This window comes from Ictalurus furcatus, chromosome 22 (assembly GCF_023375685.1).
Source record: "Ictalurus furcatus strain D&B chromosome 22, Billie_1.0, whole genome shotgun sequence".
NCBI classification, from domain to species: Eukaryota; Metazoa; Chordata; class Actinopteri; order Siluriformes; family Ictaluridae; genus Ictalurus; species Ictalurus furcatus.
This window is the reverse complement of record NC_071276.1, coordinates 4,665,758-4,690,239: the sequence shown is the minus strand read 5'-3', so window position 1 is coordinate 4,690,239 and position 24,482 is coordinate 4,665,758. Positions and strand designations below refer to the sequence as shown.

Below are 24,482 nucleotides of genomic sequence, written 5' to 3'. Positions count from 1 at the left end.
TTCCAACATTTCTCCCATCCACGCTGCCTCCGGTTTTATTTTTTCCCCTCCTTAGTCACGTCAGGGGCTAATGGTTTAAACAGACAGGGCAGAGGACCTGTACTGCTATATATTGTGTCTCCATTTTGCCCTGGGGATTCAGGAGGAGAGAAGTCCTCTGTCTCATCTGCAAACTTTTTCTCACTAAGGCTCGCCCCCTTTCCGTCTTCCTCCCCTGCCTTTCCCTGCCACCTCCACTCTCCCTCCCTTCTTCACACAGCCATCCACATGCATTTCAGCTGCATTTTTCAAAAACAGCTGAAAGGGGGACTGAAAGCTGAAAGGACTCTTTAACATTACACAAAAGGTAAGAGAACAGAACGTTTTGTGTTTTGTGGTTAGCCTACACCATACTCTTCATCAATATTAATTCTTCTAATTCTTATATTCACTCAATGAGCAATAGAGGCTGCTGCTGCTGAAGAGCTTCAAGAAAAAGTTTGATACATAAACATGAACGGTGGTTTGCAGACAACGTTGTTTTGCACGGCTGCTGGCATCTTACAAAGCTCCTAACTATCTTAATGTTAGTTTACCAGTCATCTCATCATCTTGATTTGGTGTGCTGGTGGAAAAACTGCTCAGTTTTGTACATTTGGCCGCGTCAGTTTGAACTTCTTTTTTAGCAAGGTGCCGCTGTCGGGCGAGTCAAAAGATAATTACGTCATCATTAAACTGCACTCTTCGAGTGGGCTGTGGGAAAATAATAAATAAAAAGAGTGGGGCTGTGGTAAAATGGTGCAGTCAGCCTAGAGACATTATCCATATTTCAACCCAGTGCCATGACATCGGCTCGCGGCTCAAAAAACAGACCGGCCCACTGGGAATTCTCCCGGTGCTCCCGATTAGCCAATCCGGGCCTGTGTGTGTGTGTGTGTGCGTGTGTGCACGCGTGTGTTTGAGATAGAGATATGTTGGTTAACTGATGTGACAGATTAGTTCTGCATACAAAAAAATAAACAAACAAAAAAAGAGCCTAGGCTACATCTCTACATCTTTATGTAGAGCACCAATTCTTTTTTTTCAGATCCTCAGAGAGTTCTTTGCCATGAGGTGCCATGTTGAACTTCCAGTGACCAGTATGAGGGAGTGTGAGAGCTATGACACCAAATTTAACACACCTGCTCCCCATTCACACCTGAGACCTTGTAACACTAACAAGTCACATGACACCGGGGAGGGAAAATGGCTAATTGGGCCCAATTTGGACATTTTCACTTAGGGGTGTACTCACTTTTGTTGCCAGCGGTTTAGGCATTAATGGCTGTGTGTTGAGTTATTTTGAGGGGACAGCAAATTTACACTGTTACACAAGCTGTACACTCACTACTTTGTACACTACATTGTAGCAAAGTGTCATTTCTTCAGTGTTGTCACATGAAAAGATATAATCAAATATTTACACAAATGTGAGGGGTGTACTCACTTTTGTGAGATACTGTATATAGACAAAATTGGTTTCACTCTGCTCACGTCAGACATTTTTTCCTACATTCTTTTGAATGTCCATGGAATAAAGTAAGATATCAGATACCATGAGTGAACCTTCTGCCATCATTTACACATTTGAATGGCCATGTAATACGAAGCAATGTGATAACATGAAATTAAAAATTATCTTACATGGCCATGGGCATTGTTTCGACTCTGGACAGCTGGCAAATGCTGCAATTGTCAAGCAACTATTTGACTCCATACACAACAGCGCTTCACCTTCGTGCGTTGGCTGAGAGTAGGCTAATGGCTGAGAGGCAGGAATTTGTCAAATAGTTGCTGCAAGCCTTTTATAATCAACCAATTGGTGTGTGAGAAGGTGGGAATTACAGAGCGGGGTTAAAGCGATGCAACCATGCGCACACATGATGCAGTATTAGACCATAAGCACATCATAACGAAACTAAAGCTGAATCCCGTATATTTTCTCAAATTTAGATATCCTGGCTGGACACTTTTTTAAAGCCCAAAAAAAAAAGAGGACGTATGGTCACCATAAAAAAATAAAAAATAAAAAAGCATTTCAGAGAACAAGTTCTGTTAATTTCAACCAAATTATAAAAATTATTTGCACATGCATTAGAAGGTTGCTTATGTGAGTCACAACTGGCAAGAGAGAACCAGAAGCAGCTGTCTAATATTGTGTTATGTCAAAAGATTAAATTTCTTTGGTTTTAAATGTAAAAAAAATTATCCTGATAGTATTCCCATTTTTTACAAAACGCATTTGAAATCTGAGTACTTTGTTTTTTGATGCAACTGTAACCAATTACATTTACTACCAGTTTTTTGTATTCTGATTACGTAACACATGTATTCCGTTAATCCCCAAGCCTGATCATTTTCTATAACAGCATCTTTAACTGTAGTTCTGGCTGAAATTCAATTCACAGTTTTTATTTTAATGTGCTCACTCTAATACATTATAGTTTCTATAGTACAATAACAGAGGGACTTGTATGCAGATGCTCCACATAATCTAAGCCGAATAATAAATAATAAATGGAATAAGAAATACTTGATAATTTCTATAGAACCAATTTACACAGGGGCATAAACTGTCCCGACAGAAATCCACATAAAAGGATTAAAAATGTGAGTATGTTACGAAGCGTAGACGGAGACAAGCGCGGGCGAGCGGAGAGATGGCGTGTGACTGAACACAGGACGAGAATCTACTCGGGACCGAGCAGGTAAGCTGTATATCAGGGACGTAGGCAAAAGCGTAGTGAGAGACGAGCGTGAAGTCGAGCACCAGGGAAAACACTTATAATGAAACCGGCTTGGTAATCAAACAGAGACGAGGCTGCTGAGCGGTTACTTCGCAAGCGGCTCATGCTAGGGAGGCCCTTATATAACCTTAGGTGTGTACAGGTGTTCGTAATTAGAACTCCGGCGAACTCGAGCGCGGGTATGACTGGGAAGTGTAGTCCTCCTCCGCCACGTCCCTGGGCGGCACTACACTTCGTGAGCTGCCGCGCCGATTTCGCCGTCTCGTAACAGAGTAATTGAAATGGTGACGTTTTCTGTAAGGAGGCTTTTATTTAGTGTTTTAGGAAGTAGTCCCCAGTGTCAATTAATGTTTTGTAACTCTGGGAAGTTCTCGATAATGCAATCAGCTTCATTTTTGTCTTATTAAATGTGGGAGACAGGAAAAAAACATAGGCTAGAATAATTGATAGAATAATTGGTTATAGCTGTTATAATGGAAGCAATAACAAGAATGAGGAAGAAGATTTTTTTTGTCATGAACATTCCACAACATTAAATGTAAATATAAATGGACAAAAGGTATAATGTCATTCTTTAATAAATAATTTTTTTCTCCAAAAAAACATGCTGTTATTGGAAAATAATCAAGTTTGTGATAACATCAACTCAGCTTCGCATCAGTCTGTATCACACCACCTCGCTGTCAATTATCTTCCTTCATGAGTACACCCCCAAGTGGTTCATACATTACGTGACTGCTGTTTAAAAGTCTGCCATCTATTAAGATAAACCTTATTCATCCCTAATTAAAAATTCAATAATAAATTATTAGCATATGACTTAATAATACTAAAAAAGTAACCATCCTTGCTCATTTCTTCGGTGTTGTCACATTAAAAGATATAATCAAATATGTGTGTGTATGTATATAAATATATGTGTGTGTGTGTGTGTGTGTGTGTGTGTGTGTATGTATGTATGTATGTGTAATATACATATATATATATTTATATATACATACGCATATATATATATATATATATATATATATATATATATATATATATATATATATATATATATATATATTAGGGATGCACCGAAATGAAAATTCTTGGCTGAAACCGAACATAATGAAAAACTTGGCCGAATACCGAACACGTTTTTTCGTGTTTTTTCCATTCATTTTGCCATTTTTTTCATCATTGCATAAATTAAATAGTCAAAATGTGCTTTTTACTATTTTGTAAATCAATTACAAAAACTACAATTACAAAATATTTATTTAACACTGAACATTTTTTTTTCATTCCAGCAGGCATAGGCTACCAACAAGGCACAATATAACTTTAAATAAATAAATTAGTAAAATAAAAATATTTTGATGTGGTCATCTTTGAGCCCCCCTTGAATAGCCTATGTTAGGCCTATAACTGACTGCTGGAAGAATGTAACACTCTGTAGCCTACAACAAAAAAAGTGCATTAAAAAGTGCATTGACAAGAGTGCAAAAAATGGTTATAATCGGTTCTATATGACTGATTATATTGGGGATATATACCGCTCACGTCCCTGTACACCTCACAGAGTATTATAGTAGATATAGTATAGCTAGATACGTTGTTAATGTTATGCAGAGTACGGAAGCAGGTAAAGACGTATTTATTAAAATATTATTAAAATTAGGGATTAAATAAATACGTCTTTACCTGCTTCCGTACTCTACCCCCTTACGTCTCGCGACGTGACAGAATACTCCGGAACAGAAACAAAACAAATGCACGTGTCCAAAGTAAACAATGTCACGGTTGTCAACATCTGAAGAGCATGCACTCGTGCACGTAGCTCGTGCATGCGCGCGCCCCCTCATCGCTCTGAGTGCACTGCCAGAAGTGGAGGTCGTGAAATTTGCGCGTCTCACTCTGGTTGCTAGGCTATTTGGTCGCGTCATCAAACACGTCATTGTTCGGTTAAATTTATTTGGCCTTTTCACTTATTCGGCCGAAAAACGAAAGTGCTTTTTTTGCTATTTTCGGCCAAATAATTTTGGTTGCCGAACATTCGGTGCATCCCTATTATATGTATGTGTGTGTGTATATATATATATATATATATATATATATGTGTGTGTCTGTGTATATGTACACAGTTGTGCTCCAAAATTGCATGCCCCTTGCAGAATATGCTAAATCTTAATACTATTAACAAAATAAAAAAAATTCATGTTGTTTTTTATTTAATCCGGTCCTGAATAAACTATTTCACATAAGAGATGATAAGTATAAATTGTTATTATTTTGTTTAAAGCTCTTTTTTTTTTCATTTAGTACTGCCCTTCAGATGCTAAATAAGATAGTTACATGTCTCCCAGAAGACAAAATAGTAACAATTTACACCAATCATCCTGTTCAAAAGTTTACACCCCTCTTAATGTATTGTGTTACTTGAGCATCAGTGAATGTTTGCACCTTTTGTAATAGTTGTGTATGAGTCCTTCAGTTGTCCTCAGTGTGAAAAGATGGATCTGAACATCTTATAGCCGCTGTTGGAAAGGGTTCAGATATTCAGAATATGCTGGAAAAGGAAAGAATGTGCAGGACCTGGAGGATTTTTCTGAAGAACAGTGGACAGTTTAACTGCTCAGGGCAAACAAGGGACTTATGAACAACTATCACAAAACATAAACACAGTCGTGGATCATCCAGGTAACAACACACTGTATTAAGAATCAAGGGTGTGTAAACTTTTGAACTGGGTAATTTTTATAAATTCAGCTATTATCTTGTCTTGTGGACTATATGTAAACATCTGTTATGTGAAATAGTTTATTCAGGACAGAACTAAATAAAAAACAACATGAGATTTTAATGAGCTCTTATTTTGTTAACAGTATTGAGATTTAGCACATTCTGCAAGGGGTATGTAAACTTTGCGCACAACTGTGTATATATAAGGAGAATACATATATAATTCACACATATAAAATTCACAATACAAAACATGTTTTAACAAAACACAGAATTCATGACCCAGTATGTCTTCCTCATTTTGCTAACAAAACTCATATTTTATTTTCAGCTATTCTGTCTCCATTTTACAGATTCAAATCATGGATTCAGTCTTACATTCTACTACAGATGAAGCAGGTGACTACTCTGAATATAATGACAATGATAATAAAATGGACTATTCATCTACAGCATTAGTGCCCTCAACAGTGGCTCCAGCACACTGCACTGACGTGATCTGTGTTTTACTGGCAATAGCCAATGTGATTATTATGGCTCTTGGTATTGCTGGAAATGGTTTGGTGATCTGGATCGCAGGGTTTAAGATAAAGAAAACAGTCAACACTGTCTGGTACCTCAGCCTCGCTGTGTCTGACTTCCTCTTCTGTGCCTTCCTGCCCTTCTCCATCGCCTATAATGTTAAACGTGAATGGGACTTTGGACTCTTTATGTGCAAGTTTACGTCTTTTATCTTGTTCCTCAACATGTTCAGCAGCATCTTCCTCCTCCTCATCATTAGCGTGGATCGCTGTGTTGCGGTTATGTGTCCTGTATGGGCACAAAACAAGCGCACCATATGCAGGGCCTTGGTGATGGTTGCACTAGCCTGGATTATCTCAGCATTGCTTAGCTTGCCACCGGCCATTTTCCGAGATATAACAATATACAACTCAAAACATGTCTGTTTTGACATAAATCTTATATATTAGTTTGTGATGTTTATGGCAGTGCTTATGAAATATATATATATATATATTCTGTATCTCATGTTTGATTTTGTACCTTTAATTCTACATTAAAACATTCCTGTTTCACTGCATGCGGTGTTATTTTGAGTACAGTACATAGTTTTGCACTTATGGGATATAATTTGCTGGTATAATTTTGGTGTGGTGCTAATTTAGTTGAGCATAGGTCAGTTTTCTTCCTGTTTGACAGCACTCAGGTTAATGGATTATTTTAAATTTCTGTAATCAAATTACTCTTTCATACAGTTTAATTATAGTTTCATTTTTTGCATTGTTCCTATATTTCAAAGCAAACTGCAGTAGCCTATTAATTATGTTTGGCATGAAATTGGAGCAGACATCACGGATAACTCACGTTCACCAGATATAACTGAATTTGAAATAAAATACAGAGGAACACACAAACAGCTTCCAGCTAAAACAAGTAGGTAATGATAAAAATTCCACATAGAGAATAAATCAGCTCAGTGTCATTCACTAGTGAAGCAGCTACAGAACATATAAATGCCTTACCTGTTCAGCAGAAAAAGCTAAAACACCATCAGTCCCGAATCCCTTTTTCCATACATTTTTTAACTGTTTCACTCATAGACTCTCACGCTCTTCTGATTGGCTACCAGCTCCTGTCTGTCACTCTGAAGTCAGACGACTTTTGTCCCTGAAGTTGGAGTGCGATGAAGTATGACATATAACATACACATATAATGCGAATATAACATACATTGCATAGAACATACACTGTATGTTGGATTATGATGTATGCATACAAATGTTACTGTCCCAACACCCCTGACACAGCACTGACTGTGAATTTCTTTTACAGGATTGTCAGGGTGACTCACAGCAGCTTCACATCACATTATAGAGTTTATATCAAAAATATATATTTTTATCATTATTATTTTACCAAAAAAGTCACTCACTGTTTCATGGGCCTTCATTACACTAGTGCAGCTATGTAAAAAGTAATTGGGATAAAAATGTCTAGCTGATTTAAAAGGAAACTGCCACCTACAAACAACTAGATGTGCATTCAGAAATGTATTTTTTATTTTTCCTCAGCGTTGCTTTGATGTTTGTTTATTGTAACACAGATACCTTATACTGTATGAATGTATTATATGATTAGTAATGTATTTCAGCATATGGTCATGCCAGAAAGAATGCGATTGCATTTAGAGCTGTTTATTATCGAGGACCCATGAGCCTCATTCAGGCAAGTACAAAAATAGTACATTGTAGTACATGTTTTTCCACTTTTTGAGGAAATGAAAGCCAAGTCTGTCCACAGTGACATAGTATATAACGAAAATAAAATCATCAATCAACATCACACAGCTAATAGTCATCATTAGTATTACATTACACTCAATCCATTGAAAATACATTCAGATTGACTGGGGTTCTGAGGCTCTGTCGAAAAAATAGGAGTGACATCACGTCTCTTTCAGTCTCAGCCTACAAATAGAGTTTTAAAGCCTTACAAAAATATGTGTGTACTGGAAGCAATACTTGGTTTACTACCAGGTGTGTGATTTTAAGCGGGGATTAAATGTAAGGTAGGTCATCTGACATTTTCACCCTTAAATAGGTGACCAAATTCTAAATAAAATGCTTCCTAAAACACTAAATAAAAGCCTCCTCACAGAAAACATCACCATTTCAACAATTACTCACATTTTTAATACGTTTATGTGGATTTATGTCGGGACAGTTTATGTCCCTGTGTAAGTTGGTTCTATAGAAATTATCAAGTATTTCTTATTCCATTTATTATTTATTATTCGGCTTAGATTATGTGGAGCATCTGCATACAAGTCCCTCTGTTACTGTAGTATAGAAACTATAATGTATTAGAGTGAGCACATTAAAATAAAAACTGTGATTTGAATTTCAGCCAGAACTACAGTTAAAGATGCTGTTATAGAAAATGATCAGGCTTGGGGATTAACGGAATACATGTGTTACGTAATCAGGATACAAAAAACTGGTAGTAAATGTAATTGGTTACAGTTAAGTCAAAAAATAAAGTAATCAGGTTATAAGTACATTTTTGTAAAAAATGGGAATACTATCAGGATAAAATTTTTATATTTAAAACCAAAGAAATTAATTTTTTGACATAACACAATATTACACAGCTGCTTGATTTATAGTTCTGGTTCTCTCTTGCCAGTCGTGACTCACATAAGCAAACCTTCTGATGAATGTGCAAATATTTTTTTTTTTAAATTTGGTAGAAATTAACACAAATTGTCCTCTGAAATGCCTTTTTTTTTTATGGTGACCATACGTCCTCTTTTTTGGGCTTTAAAAAAGCGTCGGCCGGGATTTCTAAATTTGAGCAAATATACGGGATTCAGCTTTAGTTTCGTTATGATGTGCTTATGGTCTAATACTGCACCATGTGTGCGCATGGTTGCATCGCTTTAACCCTGCTCTGTAATTCCCACCTTCTTACACACCAATTGGTTGATTATAAAAGGCTTGCAGCAACTATTGGACAAATTCCTGCCTCTCAGCCATTAGCCTACTCTCAGTGAATGTGTCGAAGGTGGAGCGCTGTTGTTTTCTGTAACGTAATGGAGACTAGGACGGATGCAATTGCAGATAAGAGCTTTTAATAAAGCGAGGCAGGCATACAAATCCAAATCATGAGACAATAGCGTGGTCAAAAACAGGCAACGGGTCATGCGATTGGCAAACAGGCATAAACTAGGCAAGGCAAGAATCGAGAATGAGAAACTAGAAACAAGATCAAAAACCATGAAATGCAACACGAACAAAAGCTTGGCACGGTGAATACGCTCAATACTTCGCAAAGTTATTGTGTACAAACAGTCTCTTTATACTGTGGTTGTGAGTGCTGTGAATTGGATGCAGGTGTGCGTGATTAGAATGAATGTGAGTGTTCTGGGAATTGCAGTCCATGGTGGCCACGGTTGTAGGCCGCAGTGCAGGATGGGAAATGTAGTCACTGGTTTGCTGTGATATGACATGCTTCGGAGTCAAACAGTTGCTTGACAATAGCAGAAATGCTAGCTGTGCTGAGACGAAACAACGCCCATGGCCATATAAGGTCATTATTAATTTCATGTTATCACATTGCTTCATTTTACATGGCCATTCAAATGTGTCAATGATATCAGAAGGTTCACTCGTGGCATGTGATTTTATTTTATTCCATGGACAGTCAAGAGAATGTAGGAAAAATCATGGACACGACTGATTTCATGCTAGATTACATATCTACGGACTATGCAAACTACACGGATGATAACCAAACGTGCGTGGATATGTCTCACAATGGACACGAATTTTGCTCTGGAGAGATTCTGTGCATGTTGCTGCTGGTTGTGAATGTGATCATCATTGTGCTGGGGGTTGTGGGAAATGGTGTGGTGATCTGGATTGCAGGTTTAAAGATGAAGAAAACGGTCAACACCACCTGGTACCTCAGCCTGGCCATTTCTGACTTCATATTCTGTGCCACCTTGCCCTTCAACACCTTTTACATAGCCACATCTGACTGGATCTTTGGACTTTTCATGTGCAGGTTCACCTCCTTTGTGATGTTCAACATGTTCAGCAGCATCTTTCTTCTCGTCATCATCAGTGTGGATCGCTGCATGACTGTCATGTTCCCTGTTTGGGCACAGAATCAGCGTACCATAAGGAAGGCTTCATTGATAAACCCATGCATGAGGACTTATCAGTGTCCTTGAGTATCCCGTCCACTATTTTCCGTGACATTCAGCACCACCTAGGCAGAACCCGGTGCCACAATAATTACTTTAGCCAGGACAGCCACAAATCTATAGCCATCTGCCGGTTTATTTTTGGGTTCCTTATACCTTTCCTGGTCATCGTTGTCTGCTACTCAGTCATTAACTTCAAGCTGAGAAGCAACCAGATGGCGAAGTCCACAAAGCCGTTCAAAATCATGACCGCTCTCATCGGGACTTTCTTCATCTGCTGGCTGCCGTACCACACATTTGTGCTGGTTGAACTGAACCAGAGCCTCCCCAATGACATCATAGCCTTTGGGCTCAAGATCGGAACCGCAGTCACTTCAGCTAACAGCTTCCTCAACCCAGTTCTCTATGTCTTCATGGGCAATGATTTCAGGCAGAAGTTTAAGAACTCAATCCTGTCTAAGATCGAGAATGCAATAGGAGAAGAAGGGCGCACCATGAGCCGCTATTTATCCCGTTGCAGTTCTATGGATGCCAGAGCATCGACTCACATCTGATTTGACCTGGAACTATAAAACAGATAGAAAATCACATCCTGATTCATTTGTACATATGATGTATCAATCATATGAAATATACTTTTTGAATAATCCTTTGGTCTCAAAGTGATTCTGTTAAATTCAGTGTTAATTTTATAGCACATTTAACAATATGTATCGCCACAGATCAGCTTTACATAAATTCAGCTGCAGATTTAGATCCCTAATAAACAATCCAAAGGGGCAATAAAAAAAAAAGATTCCTTTAGATGACATGAAGAAACTTTCCCTGAAATGGTAACCCATTCTCCTCTGGGTGACACACCAGTTAAAGGGATCATGAAGTGTAGCTGGTTGGATTTGCACATGTATTATGATATGAAGAACTGGAAATGGAAATGGGTTTTCAGGTAATATTTGAAGGACTTGTTCAGTACATCACATTGTACAGATTTATTGACTCACCATCTTCATGTTTAATTTATACCGCACCATTCTCAAACCCAAGTGTCACAAATCAAGGATGGGCTCGGAAGCAATCGCACTTAGATATCATTTATTATATAAACAAATAACAAAACATAGACACTAAGACAACTAGGCAAAATACTGTGGCATGAAACAAAACATGGGAACATGGTAGTCTAAGACAACGAAAGACCGAGAATCAGTGCAGACAATGGCTATATATACACAAGAGTGCTCATTAACAGAAACGTGAATCAGGTGCAGGTGGTCATTTGACATGTAGTGCAGTGCAGTGGCTGATGGGAATTGGAGTCCAGAGTTTCCTGATACATGACAGAAACCCCCCCCCCCCAAGGGTGCTACTCCCGGAGCGCCCAAACATGGACCCCCTCCATCTGGCGGTCCAGGCCCCCTGGGCAAAATGTCCCCAGGAGAACCAGTAGACTGAGCGGCCTCCTCAGCAGAGCAAAAAAAAAAGGTGCAACGCCCCCAGCGGGCCTGGAGCTCAGAGCGAAGTCTACATGGCAGGACAGCGGGACAACTTCCTCTGCAGGACAGGAGAGGGGAGCGAAGTTCTCCGCGAGGCCCGAGGGAAGCTCAAAGATTTCCGCGAGGCCATAGAGGGGAGCGAGGTTCTCCGTGAGGCCAGGGAGAGGAGCGAGGTTCTCCGCGAGGCAAAAGGGAGGAACGATGCTCTCTGCGGAGCATGAGAGGGGAACAATGTCCTCCATGGATCAGGAAGGGGGAGTGACATACGGCACACAGCAAAGAAGAGGAACGACGTCTTCAGCGGAACATGGAGGCAGCGCGACGTCCTCCACAAAGCAGGACGGCAGAGAGACTACCTCAGCGGAGCAGGACGGCGGAGCGACGACCTCAGCCGAGCAGGAAGGCGGAGCGACGTCCACAGCCGAGCAGGAAGGCGGAGCGACGTCCTGCACTGTACAGGGAGGCGGAGCGACGTCCTCGGCTGAACAGGGAGGCGGAGCGACGTCCTCGGCGGAACAGGGAGGCGGAGCGACGTCCTCGGCGGAACAGGGAGGCGGAGCGACGTCCTCGGCGGAACAGGGAGGCGGAGCGACGTCCTCGGCGGAACAGGGAGGCGGAGCGACGTCCTCGGCGGAACAGGGAGGCGGAGCGACGTCCTCGGCGGAACAGGGAGGCGGAGCGACGTCCTCGGCGGAACAGGGAGGCGGAGCGACGTCCTCGGCGGAACAGGGAGGCGGAGCGACGTCCTCGGCGGAACAGGGAGGCGGAGCGACGTCCTCGGCGGAACAGGGAGGCGGAGCGACGTCCTCGGCGGAACAGGGAGGCGGAGCAACGTCCTCGGCAGTGCAGGAAAGCGGAGAGACGTCCTCGGCTGAACAGGAAAGCTGAGTGACGTACTCAGCAGAGTGGGCAGGCTGAATGAGAGCCATAATAGGGGAGGGAGGGCGGGAGATGGTATTAGCCCCGACCACAGACTCCCCCTTGTACCTGGACTCCTCCTCCTGTTGGCGTGGCATGGCGTAGTCCTTCATGAACATAGGCGGTAAGTTGAAGCCCAGGTAATTCCTGGCGACCTGCTGCTTTCGTAGTGCAGCTTGGTAATCTTCCGACTGTTGGCGTAGCGTGGCAAAGTACTCCACTAACATTGGTGGCATCCTGACGCCCCAGTCGTCCATCTTGGCGAACTGCTGCTTCCGATTGAAGGTCTTTCATTCTGTCATGAATCAAGGATGGGCTCGGAAGCAATCGCAGTCAGATAACATTTATTACATAAACAAATACAAAACATAGACACTAAGACAACTAGGCAAAATACTGTGGCATGAAACAAAACATGGGAACATGGTAGTCTAAGACAACGAAAGACTGAGAATCACTGCAGATAATGGCTATATATACACAAGAGTGCTCGTTAACAGAAACGTGAATCAGGTGCAGGTGGTCATGTGACATGTAGTGCAGTGCAGTGGCTGATGGGAACTGGAGTCCAGAGTTTCATGATACATGACACCAAGGTTGCTTTACAATTGTCGAAATCTTAGTTATAAACAATAATTATGGAAATAGTTCTACAGAAGCCCCTCCAGTGTCTGGGGAATTTCCGGCATATTTGTGAAGGTGGGAGTGTAAATAAGAGACAGTGGAAATACTGTAACACCTTGTTCCTCTCAGGGCACAAGCCTGCTGTATCAGTGACGGTCATTTTTCAATCTGCTTCTTCGACAAGTCCCTAACACGTCATCAGCAGTGACAGAGACGGCGCATGTGAAATAAATCGGCAGATTGTTATTTGGCGTTATTTCCACCTTCCTAATTGGCCCCCTAAAACTGCATTTGGACAAACAAAATTATAAGTAGATGGATAAAGCACGCATTTTCCAATCAAAGTACCCATTACACAAAAGGTAAGACAACAGAAGGTTTTGTGTTTGGTAGTTTGAGTGAACGGGTTACAACTTTTCTGTATATGTTTGGTATTCAGACAGAACACAGCATGAACCAAGTAGAGCAAATTCAGCTGTCTATCTGATTTTAAGTGTGTGTGTGTGTGTATGCGTGCTTGCGTGCGTGTCTTTATTATACCATCGATGAGACCTCATGAAATAATGCACTGCTCAACCCTAACAGTAATAATGTTGTCTTTCTTGACATATCACATGAATTTGCACATGAATACACAGCAAAATCCACAGAAACAAGTCAACTCTATTGGAGTTAATTTCAACACTTTTAAAGTGTCCGGAGGGGTCCACACTCAACAGTGTCATTTTAACACTTTTAAAGTGTTGGTATTTTAACACTTTAATAGAGTTCACATTAACTCTTTGTATAGTTGAAATTTAACAATACTCAAGTGTTAATTTCTCAACACCAGTGTGTAGTGTTAGAAATTAATTCTCATAGGAGCAATTCATTAACTCTCAGTGTTAATTGCATACTATAAAATGAGTTGCCTCTAACACTATAAAGTGTTAATATGCTACTTCACAATTAAAATTACATTTAAATGATTACAAATCTAAAAGTCAAATAAAGAAGAAAAAAACCCCAAGTTTTATTTTTTTAGGGCGTTAACATTACTGACCCCTCAGGTCAAGTCTTTCTAAATATAACAAATGGGCACTATGTACTCTCTTTGAATATTCTCATTACTTAACTCCTTACATAAACAGAACTTCTGAGACACTTCATCACCAAACATCATGGAAAAATCCTGGTCAATCTATAAACAAGGTTTATACAGGTTTAAACATAAACGGACATAAATGGGTGAAAGGTCAAATACTAAAAATTAAGATCTGCTGTGTTATTTATGCATACATTTGGGATATAAAAGAACACTGAATTTCGCAGTTTGGACCGGCCTGTTGGTGTTATGGTGATCATCGAACAACTCCTTTCTCTACTGTACCAGTGAACTCATTTAATAACTACAGAGAAGGTAATTTCCTTTTTCAAAACTACTTCCAAAGCTAAAGATTTTCTTACCAATCCAGGTACATCAAGGAAACTAGGGAACAAATCCAGGACTGAAGATGATGCATCCTCACTGACCATCTTCTGTCGATACTGGAAAGTCACTCTCATCTTCTCTTTGACCACAGAGACCACTCTGTATCAGTGGAATGTCGGATTGTAGATATCGCCTCCCTGCACTCCTCACCAAATAGCTGTTGACAGGTTATCAGAGATTCTCATCTGGTGTTTGGACCATCCTGAAGAACAGTCTTGGAATGACACCGGGAGCCAGCACAGGTGTTACGTTGAACTGTCTTGATCCTCCATGCAATGAAGCCAGTATTACCCTCAGGATCATAGTAGTGTTCCTGTTTAAGAAAAGACCCAAACAGAGTTTGGCTTCAAGAATGAATTACTCAATGCAATAAGTTCACACAATGACTATATACCATTACAAAAACAAGTGGAAAATACAAAGCTGAGCAACCTATAAACACTCATCTAAAACAAGATCATTTTAACATTAAAACTATAAAAGGGAAGAAAATATAAAAACACACACTGGTTTGGGTTTTCAGACAGAATACAAGAACTTACATATCCATGTTTGGAGAAAGGATCTTGGAGGTATGGAAAAAGTGTCAATTCCCAGTGCATAACTGGCCCTTATGATATAATCATTTGATGATATAATCCTCCTTTAAAAATAAATCAGTTTACTTTGCAAGCGTGTATGTTTTGCAAGAAGTTAAAGGATAAATGCCCCTTTTCCAACAACACAGAATTGCATTCTTTAGCTGCGCCACATGAATCTGTTCTGATGACAAAGGGAGGGAAGTGACCTCCAATTCTTACCAATGTAGCTCTAACATGTCTGCAACCAGGACGTTCACCATCTGTTTACATGTGGCATTTGTTAGTGTTTTGGTCTTTTCATACTCCATGAATATTTCCTCACCCTTTGGATTGGTCCTCAGAACACAATCAGCTTTCTGCCAAAACATCCTACATTGTTATGACATGCTCAGGGAAATTTAAGAGGATTTTTAATGCCTTTCCTTTATGCCGAGAATACATTTACAAAACACTTCTACAGATAAGTATCAATAATAAACAATTACGTAATTGAGGATTTTAAATGCATTTATTCAAAGCTTACCTGTCTTGCTTCATTCCGGTCCATTAACCCTGTTGGGTTCCTCCTCTTTCTTGTGGACTCAAGGACAATTGTGGAATCTGATGAATGGGATGAAGCTGGGGATAGTGGAGTCAGTACAGAGGAGGATGCTTGATCTGAGAAAAGCTGAACATCCAGATCTACAAAATCGCAGACAGAATAAAATCAATTTAAATGTACATGTATTTATAAGTAACAAAAGCATTTCAACAAATACTTGAATGGTTACATAAAAAAAAATATAAAGTATATTATCTCCATTAAGTACTTTCCATATACGAGTAAGATGTACTTAACATAATGATCAATAGTATAGCAAATGATAATAGTTTGTGGTCCCTCAAAAAGATATTTTAGACAACACACTATATGCCTCTTAGTTTACAATGCCTGTGATACCTCATCAAACCCCTGCCTTTTCCCATGCCGTCACATCCTTACCCATTACTGGTAAAGGGACCTTGAAGTTCATCAAAGACATCTCCAACCACCTCTGTTCCTGACACATCAGTGACTGAGAGCTGGCCCTCACTGAATCTGTCTGGCTGCAGACTAAACTTATCTGTTACTAGGAGAATAAAAAGTACAGTACATTGTGATAATACAATATTAAATAGGCATGGAGATGATTTTTGTTTGCTGACAGAACCATTTTTGTAATTCATATGCTAACACTATAGCACTTGCAAACTGTTTATTTAGAGAATCTGCAATATTGCATGTTCAACTACAGTGATAACATTAAATGCAAAAATATTCCCATAAATAAACTACAAACCTTCTTGAAGGAACTTCTCAAATTGAAAGACTTCATCAGTCTGTGGAACTCCTTCTATCTCCACTTTCGCCAACACTTCCTGTAAAAGGATATAGAATAACTATTTGTTAACCAAGCCAGGCCTCCACAGTCCAAACAGTAGCCGAAAGTTATAATGCCTCTCTAAAACAAGACATTGTTACACAAAAGTGCATTGCGCGATGTGAATTCATGTCAAAACATGCAACAAACACATCAGCAAATTTAGCACATTTTCTGTCTGTCAGGTAGATTATTGCTTGCTTATGAAAAGTGAGACGAAAATTGATAATTTGAGGACAATCGCATTCATTTGTCAGTTGGTTTGGCTGTAATTCCTGCACCTCTATAGTTTAACATTGTAGATTTTGGAGGTGGGCGGACGTGCTCTTTGTGCACTAGAGCAACTCTCTCGAGTCTGCCATAATGTTACCGCCACCAACCTGCCCACTTCCCATTGAAAATGAACTGAATACTAGCAGTCTGGCTTCCCAAGTGAAAGTGCCTTTAGCATGCATGAAAAACCTCTTGTGAATGAGTCCTTCAAATTTACTTTCCTAACTTCAAACTAACTACCAACACATGTCTGATAATCTGAATTTAAGTTTGATATGCCCAGTTCTCATATCAGGATCTTTGCTTCCATGCAGATAAACGTGCACAGTAAAATTCCTAGTGTTGAATTAACACCCAGAGTGTTCATTTGTGTCCAATGGACTTATATAAACACTGTATGGTGTAAATTCAACACTCTGGGTGTTAAATCAACACTGGGGATTTTGCTGTGTGGGGGCAGGTTCTTGTCTAACTTTAGCTAATTAGCTAGCTAATTTTAGCTGTTCTCTTCTTCAAAAGACTGTTAACATAACTGATGTAACGTCACATAATTGACATTGGCAAACTTTGCAAACTCAACGAGATTTCCATTTAGTTCACTTATAGACCAGTAATCAGAAACCGTACAAAAGTAGAAGAAACAAACGCTAGCTAACGTTAGCTTGCCAGACAGTTAATTAGGAGCTAATGATAACGTTAGCTAACGTTAACATTAGGTAACGTTAGTTTGTCGGCTCTAGCTTTACTGTTGCTCTTCCTTGCAATGACTATAAACATCATACCAAAGTATAAATACGTATTTTCATCTGTGTATAACAACAGCACACATTGGGTCATCTAATAAATTGTTACTTACCGACACAATGCCAAAAGTCTTCTTCCACAAAATATCCTTCCTTCCACCTGCTGTGCATTCCACTAGAGTTAAGGGAGGGGTCTATTAACCTAACTCCCGCCAGAAAGATCAGCGACCAGTCTGATCTAGGTCAGTCACTCCTAATGGTGCGTTCCACCATAGCGGTGACACTATCAGAGTTGATTTCTAGAAAACAGTTATAACATTCCATTTTGACACCAACTCTTTTGTGGTACAGTGTGAAAGCTAACAGTTTAGACAACATGCAGAGTTAGATCAACTCCAAGTAGAGATAGATTGACTCTGTGTTCATCAACACCAAAAATTTAACTCTGCTCAATTTGCTGTGTAGGAGGAATTAACCCATTTCTTTTATTCAGAGTTCATACTGTTGCATTGCTGTGTCTGTGTGTGTGTGTATGTGTGTGCGTGTTAGTTCTGCATTTAAATAAATAAATAAATAAATCATTCTTCTTATCTGACCCCAGCACTGCAACCACCCTGGCCTGTTGCTTAAGAGCAGGTGGGTGGAGAATTGTGTGATTATAAGCTCACATTTGGTTTCTCAGAACTGCAACAAAGGAGACTTGAAAGACAGGAATCGTCCAAAACATTGGACCTGCACCATTCGAACAAGAGTTGGAAAACTCTTAGCTCTGAAATACTTTACTGAAGAAGGCGTTTGAAAGGTGAGTCATTGCTCGTGATAAAATGAACCCAAGATATGAGTGAAAGCCTGAGTGTTATGGTATATGGTTCTATTAAGAAGTCTATCAGGATCTTTTTCACTTTCTCTCTGCAGAGATGAATTCAATTTTAATAATTTGCATGTGAAATTTATTCATGTCTGGTGATGTCACTATCTTACTTAGCATCTGAAGGGCAGTACTAAATGGAAAAAAATTATCTAAGACATGTGTCTTAAACCACCTAATGTAAGATAAAGCACTGCATATGTATTTAAGCATTTCATATCATATATGAAGAGGGAGAGAGAGAGAGAAAGATACTAAATCAGGTGCACATATATGCAAAAACTTTGACAGCACCAGATTATTTGGTGGGTGACTCCTGGCTATGCTTCCTTAGACTTACTTACTTTGAGAACCACACTACTGATGTATATATATACCTTTGCAGAATCTGCTAAATTTTAATACTGTTAACAAAATAAGAGGGATCATAAAAATCCCATGTTTTTTATTTAGTCCTGTCCTGAATAAGTTATTTCACATAGCAGATGATCGGTGTAAATTGTTATTATTTTGTTTAAAGATCATTTTTTCCCCATTTAGTACTGCCCTTCAGATGCTAAATAAGATAGTTACATGTTTCCCAGAAGACAAAATACTAACAATTTACACCAATCATCCTGTTCAAAAGTTTACATCCACTTGGCTCTTTATGTATCCTGTTACCTTCTTGAGCATCATTAAATGTTTGCACCTTTTGTAATAGTCATGTACGAGTCCCTCAGTTGTCCTCAGTGAGTGAACCCAGATGTTCCCTCCCCCCGAGAGGAATTTTTTTTCCCCCATTTGTGTATTTTTTTTATTTTTTTTGGCTTTCCATAGCGGAAGGAGGAGTCACAACACGAGCCGGACCTGGAAGAGAGAGCAAGAGATAGAGCAGCGCTCATCTCTGGCTCCTCTTCCAGATTCATATGAGATCCCCAGGACTTGAGCCATTAGCCAGCCTTGGCAGCAGCGGGCCCAGATCCGCGAGGCTCTGAAACCCAACTTGCTTTCTCCAAGAAGAGAGCGAGTCGCGAGCGGAGCTGCCTAATTGTAAGGTGTTCACAATGTGAACAGTCAGACCTCTCGAGGGCTGCCCTGGCATACTCCACCCTAAACTCTTAACACAGAAAGTGTGTCCATCCTCCCCCCGTGATGAAACAGGAGCAAGGTGTAACATACTTCCTGAATTCTCTCACTCATGCTTTTCTCTCTCGCTCATTCTTTTTTTCCTTCTCTCTTTTTTAAAGGGATAGAAAAGTCCAGAGATTTTGAGAAAAGATAGAGGGGGGAAAGAAGCATCGTTTTGTTTTCGTTACCCAAACGACCGGCATGCAGTCTAGCTGAAGATAATAAGGCTGACGGCGTTGTGTCGTTTATATATCACGTGACACACTTAATTGCCACATCACTTGATCACGGCAGGCCTATAAATAGGCATGATGTTACACAAACTTCAGATTCCAGTCACACGCGAGGGTGCTTGCCACAGTGTTCACCTAACGCAATGTGAAATGCCCTTTGAAATGAACATGTTTCAACAAAACACAGAATTCATGACCCAATATGTCTTCTTCATTTTGCTAATAAAACTCATTTTATTTTCAGCTATTCTGTCTCCATTTTACAGATTCAAACATCATCATGGATTCAGTCTTACATTCTACTACAGATGAAGCAGATGACTACCCTGAATATAATGGAGCTGATAATAAAATGGACAATTCATCTGCAGCAATAGTGCCCTCAACAGTGGCTCCAGCACACTGCACTGACGTGATCTGTGTTTTACTGGCAATAGCCAATGTGATTATTATGGCTCTTGGTATTGCTGGAAATGGTTTGGTGATCTGGATCGCAGGGTTTAAGATAAAGAAAACAGTCAACACTGTCTGGTACCTCAGCCTCGCTGTGTCTGACTTCCTCTTCTGTGCCTTCCTGCCCTTATCCATTGCCTATAATGTTAAACGTGAATGGGACTTTGGACGCTTCATGTGCAAGTTTACGTCTTTTATTTTGTCCCTCAACATGTTCAGCAGCATCTTCCTCCTCCTCATCATTAGCGTGGATCGCTGTGTTGTGGTTATGTGTCCTGTATGGGCACAAAACAAGCGCACCATACGCAGGGCCTTGGTGATGGTTGCACTAGCCTGGATTAACTCAGCATTGCTTAGCTTGCCACCGGCCATTTTCCGAGATATAACAATATACAACTCAAAACATGTCTGTTACTACAACTATTCGCACGATGAAGAACATATTGCTGTAGTGGTATGCCGATTCATTTTTGGATTTGTGATCCCCTTACTGATCATCATCATCTGTTATGTCCTCATCACCCTAAAGCTGAAAAATAACCAGATTGCGAAGTCCAATAAGCCATTTAAGATCATGACAGCACTGATAGCTGCTTTCTTCATTTGCTGGATGCCTTATCACATTTTTAACTTATTGGAACTAAACCTAAAATATGCCTATATCCTCCCTATCGGGCAAAAATTTGGAAGCACTCTTGCCAGCGCCAACAGTTTTATGAACCCGTTGCTTTATGCGTTCATGGGAAAGGACTTAAAGAGTAAATGTTATGCACTTCTGTCTAAGATTGAGAGCACATTCGAGGAGGAAGCCCGGAGTACACTACAAGGGACGTCTATTACTAACTCAGGAGACGGCAAACTTTCAAGTACAGTCTAAAGTTATCAGGCCTTTAAAGAATTCCATATGAACAAAAAGAGGAATTAATTTCTGCTTCTTAACAGCCAGCTTAATAACAGTGAACTAAAGAAATACAAATAAACAGCACTTTGTATAATTCTGAATAATAATCTCAATGCAAAATAATCCTTGTTTTAAGAGAATGTATGTGGAAAGAAACATTTACACAGAATTACATTTACTTCAGGTTATGAAATTTATTTATTTAAATAAATTACGTAAGGAATAAAACATGACTGGGTATAATAAAAATAAGAAAATATAAAAGGAGAAAAAAAGAGAGAATGGTTTGGGAATGGTTTGTTTATATAGCTATAGTTTTATAGCTGTAATAACGTAACAGGAGCTTCGTTTCACAGATGTTCCACAGCATTAGATGTAAATATAAATGGATGTGAAATGTACGATATGTTTGTCTTTAAACGCAAAAAAGACTTGTCAGCACTTCTTGTCAGTAATTATAGTCATTGCTCTTCTACAGGACTAATACAATTTTATTAGGAAGGAAAATACTTGTGAAATTATCTCACTCTGAAAAGGTTGCCTGTAAATGTATGCAAGAGCATTTACTGTCACCTTCTATGTCACTATTTATAATTATTCTCAGATTATTATACTTATTCTCAGATTGGTTTTACATTTATTCACTTAGCAGACGCTTTTATCCAAAGCGACTTACAAATGAGAGTTTTAAGTCACCTTTTATTTGATATTCACTCTGCACCATATGTTAATACAATTTGTGCATTAACACCTAATAAATGTGATTGCATTATTTTTCTCCTTTTTAATTTTAAATAATTCTGTAATTTTTTTATAAGTAATTTTCATGTTAAAATCTTATATATTAGTTTGTGATGTTTATGGCAGTGCTTATGAAATATATATAATATATATATATAATATATATTCTGTATCTCATGTTTGATTTTGTACCTTTAATTCTACATTAAAACATTCCTGTTTCACTGCATGCGGTGTTATTTTGAGTACAGTACATAGTTTTGCATTTATGGGATATAATTTGCTGGTATAATTTTGGTGTGGTGCTAATTTAGTTGAGCATAGGTCAGTTTTCTTCCTGTTTGACAGCACTCAGGTTAATGGATTATTTTAAATTTCTGTAATCAAATTACTCTTACATACAGTTTAATTATAGTTTCATTTTTTGCATTGTTCCTATATTTCAAAGCAAACTGCAGTAGCCTATTAATTATGTTTGGCATGAAATTGGAGCAGACATCACGGATAACTCACGTTCACCAGATATAACTGAATTTGAAATAAAATACAGAGGAACACACAAACAGCTTCCAGCTAAAACAAGTAGGTAATGATAAAAATTCCACATAGAGAATAAATCAGCTCAGTGTCATTCACTAGTGAAGCAGCTACAGAACATATAAATGCCTTACCTGTTCAGCAGAAAAAGCTAAAACACCATCAGTCCCGAATCCCTTTTTCCATACATTTTTTAACTGTTTCACTCATAGACTCTCACGCTCTTCTGATTGGCTACCAGCTCCTGTCTGTCACTCTGAAGTCAGACTTCTTTTGTCCCTGAAGTTGGAGTGCGATGAAGTATGACATATAACATACACATATAATGCGAATATAACATACATTGCATAGAACATACACTCTATGTTGGATTATGATGTATGCATACAAATGTTACTGTCCCAACACCCCTGACACAGCACTGACTGTGAATTTCTTTTACAGGATTGTCAGGGTGACTCACAGCAGCTCCACATCACATTATAGAGTTTATATCAAAAATATATATTTTTATCATTATTATTTTACCAAAAAAGTCATTCACTGTTTCATGGGCCTTCATTACACTAGTGCAGCTATGTAAAAAGTAATTGAGCTAAAAATGTCTAGCTGATTTAAAAGGAAACTGCCACCTACAAACAACTAGATGTGCATTCAGAAATGTATTTTTTATTTTTCCTCAGCGTTGCTTTGATGTTTGTTTATTGGAACACAGATACCTTATACTGTATGAATGTATTATATGATTAGTAATGTATTTCAGCATATGGTCATGCCAGAAAGAATGCGATTGCATTTAGAGCTGTTTATTATCGAGGACCCATGAGCCTCATTCAGGCAAGTACAAAAATAGTACATTGTAGTACATGTTTTTCCACTTTTTGAGGAAATGAAAGCCAAGTCTGTCCACAGTGACATAGTATATAACGAAAATAAAATCATCAATCAACATCACACAGCTAATAGTCATCATTAGTATTACATTACATTCAATCCATTGAAAATACATTCAGATTGACTGGGGTTCTGAGGCTCTGTCGAAAAAATAGGAGTGACATCACGTCTCTTTCAGTCTCAGCCTACAAATAGAGTTTTAAAGCCTTACAAAAATATGTGTGTACTGGAAGCAATACTTGGTTTACTACCAGGTGTGTGATTTTAAGCGGGGATTAAATGTAAGGTAGGTCATCTGACATTTTCACCCTTAAATAGGTGACCAAATTCTAAATAAAATGTTCAGTCTCTCTTTAGTTGCTTATTGTGGTTAGCCAACATGAATGCAAGAAACAAAAGGGGATATTTCCAGCATAGAATAATTAATAATAAGTTCACATAAAATAAAATTTTTTAGAATGACCTCATTGCAGATAAAATATATAACATATACGTTTGTCAACTTTAGCAGGAAAAAGAAATCACACAATTACTTATATAAATATTCAAGTTTAGTATGTGTTCAGGTATTGAGGTTCCACAAACACACATATCCTACTTTTTCATTTCATTTTAGAGGCAGAGGTGTCAAATACAATATTCAAAGAGCCAAAATGGCTGCAGGATTGCGTCTGGAATAATATACTGGCTCTTCATGGTTAACACTGCACTCCTGTGCTAAAGGACTGAAGGTAAAGACAATGAGGAAAGCCCAAAATATAGGGCACTATACCAACATACAGCACATACACTTTTTTAAAATGAAATTTGCAGGACACTGGGTTGTATGAAAGTGTATGAGTACCATTCTAAAAAACTCCAATAAGTCATGTGGTCTGAGAAGGTGCACAGAAATTCAGCAGATTGTGTAGCAGAAATCTAGTAAATGTTGGCCAAAATCATTCAAAAAGCTGCTCAGGAAAAGCACAACACTTCGCTTTTCTTAAACATATAAAGCTCTAAAGCTCTGGAAACCACACAAGTTCTCTGCAACAGAGAAAAT

General features: G+C 38.9%; 1 protein-coding gene and 1 pseudogene across 4 annotated transcripts; both read left to right on the top strand.

Moving 5' to 3' along the window:
• Positions 1–137: 137 nt before the first annotated feature.
• On the top strand, positions 138–21,590 carry LOC128599347 (chemerin-like receptor 1). 4 transcript variants are annotated; one of them, XM_053610887.1, is made up of 2 exons: positions 138–346; positions 18,386–21,590. In XM_053610887.1, exon 2 carries the CDS (start codon positions 20,195–20,197, stop codon positions 21,242–21,244), a length of 1,050 nt encoding a protein of 349 aa, XP_053466862.1. In that variant the 5' UTR covers positions 138–346; positions 18,386–20,194; the 3' UTR covers positions 21,245–21,590. The 4 variants fall into 4 exon arrangements, with proteins under 4 accessions (XP_053466862.1, XP_053466864.1, XP_053466861.1 ...); XM_053610889.1 differs by lacking the exon at positions 138–346 and having other exon boundaries at positions 17,831–18,505; positions 20,181–21,590; XM_053610886.1 differs by lacking the exon at positions 138–346 and having other exon boundaries at positions 17,831–18,505; positions 20,159–21,590.
• Positions 7,505–10,988, top strand: LOC128599345 (chemerin-like receptor 1; annotated as a pseudogene).
• Positions 21,591–24,482: the final 2,892 nt, after the last annotated feature.

Bases quoted from the DNA above. Each gene is read 5' to 3' on its own strand.
- LOC128599347 (XM_053610887.1), top strand. From the start codon at position 20,195: ATGGATTCAGTCTTACATTCTACTACAGATGAAGCAGATGACTACCCT.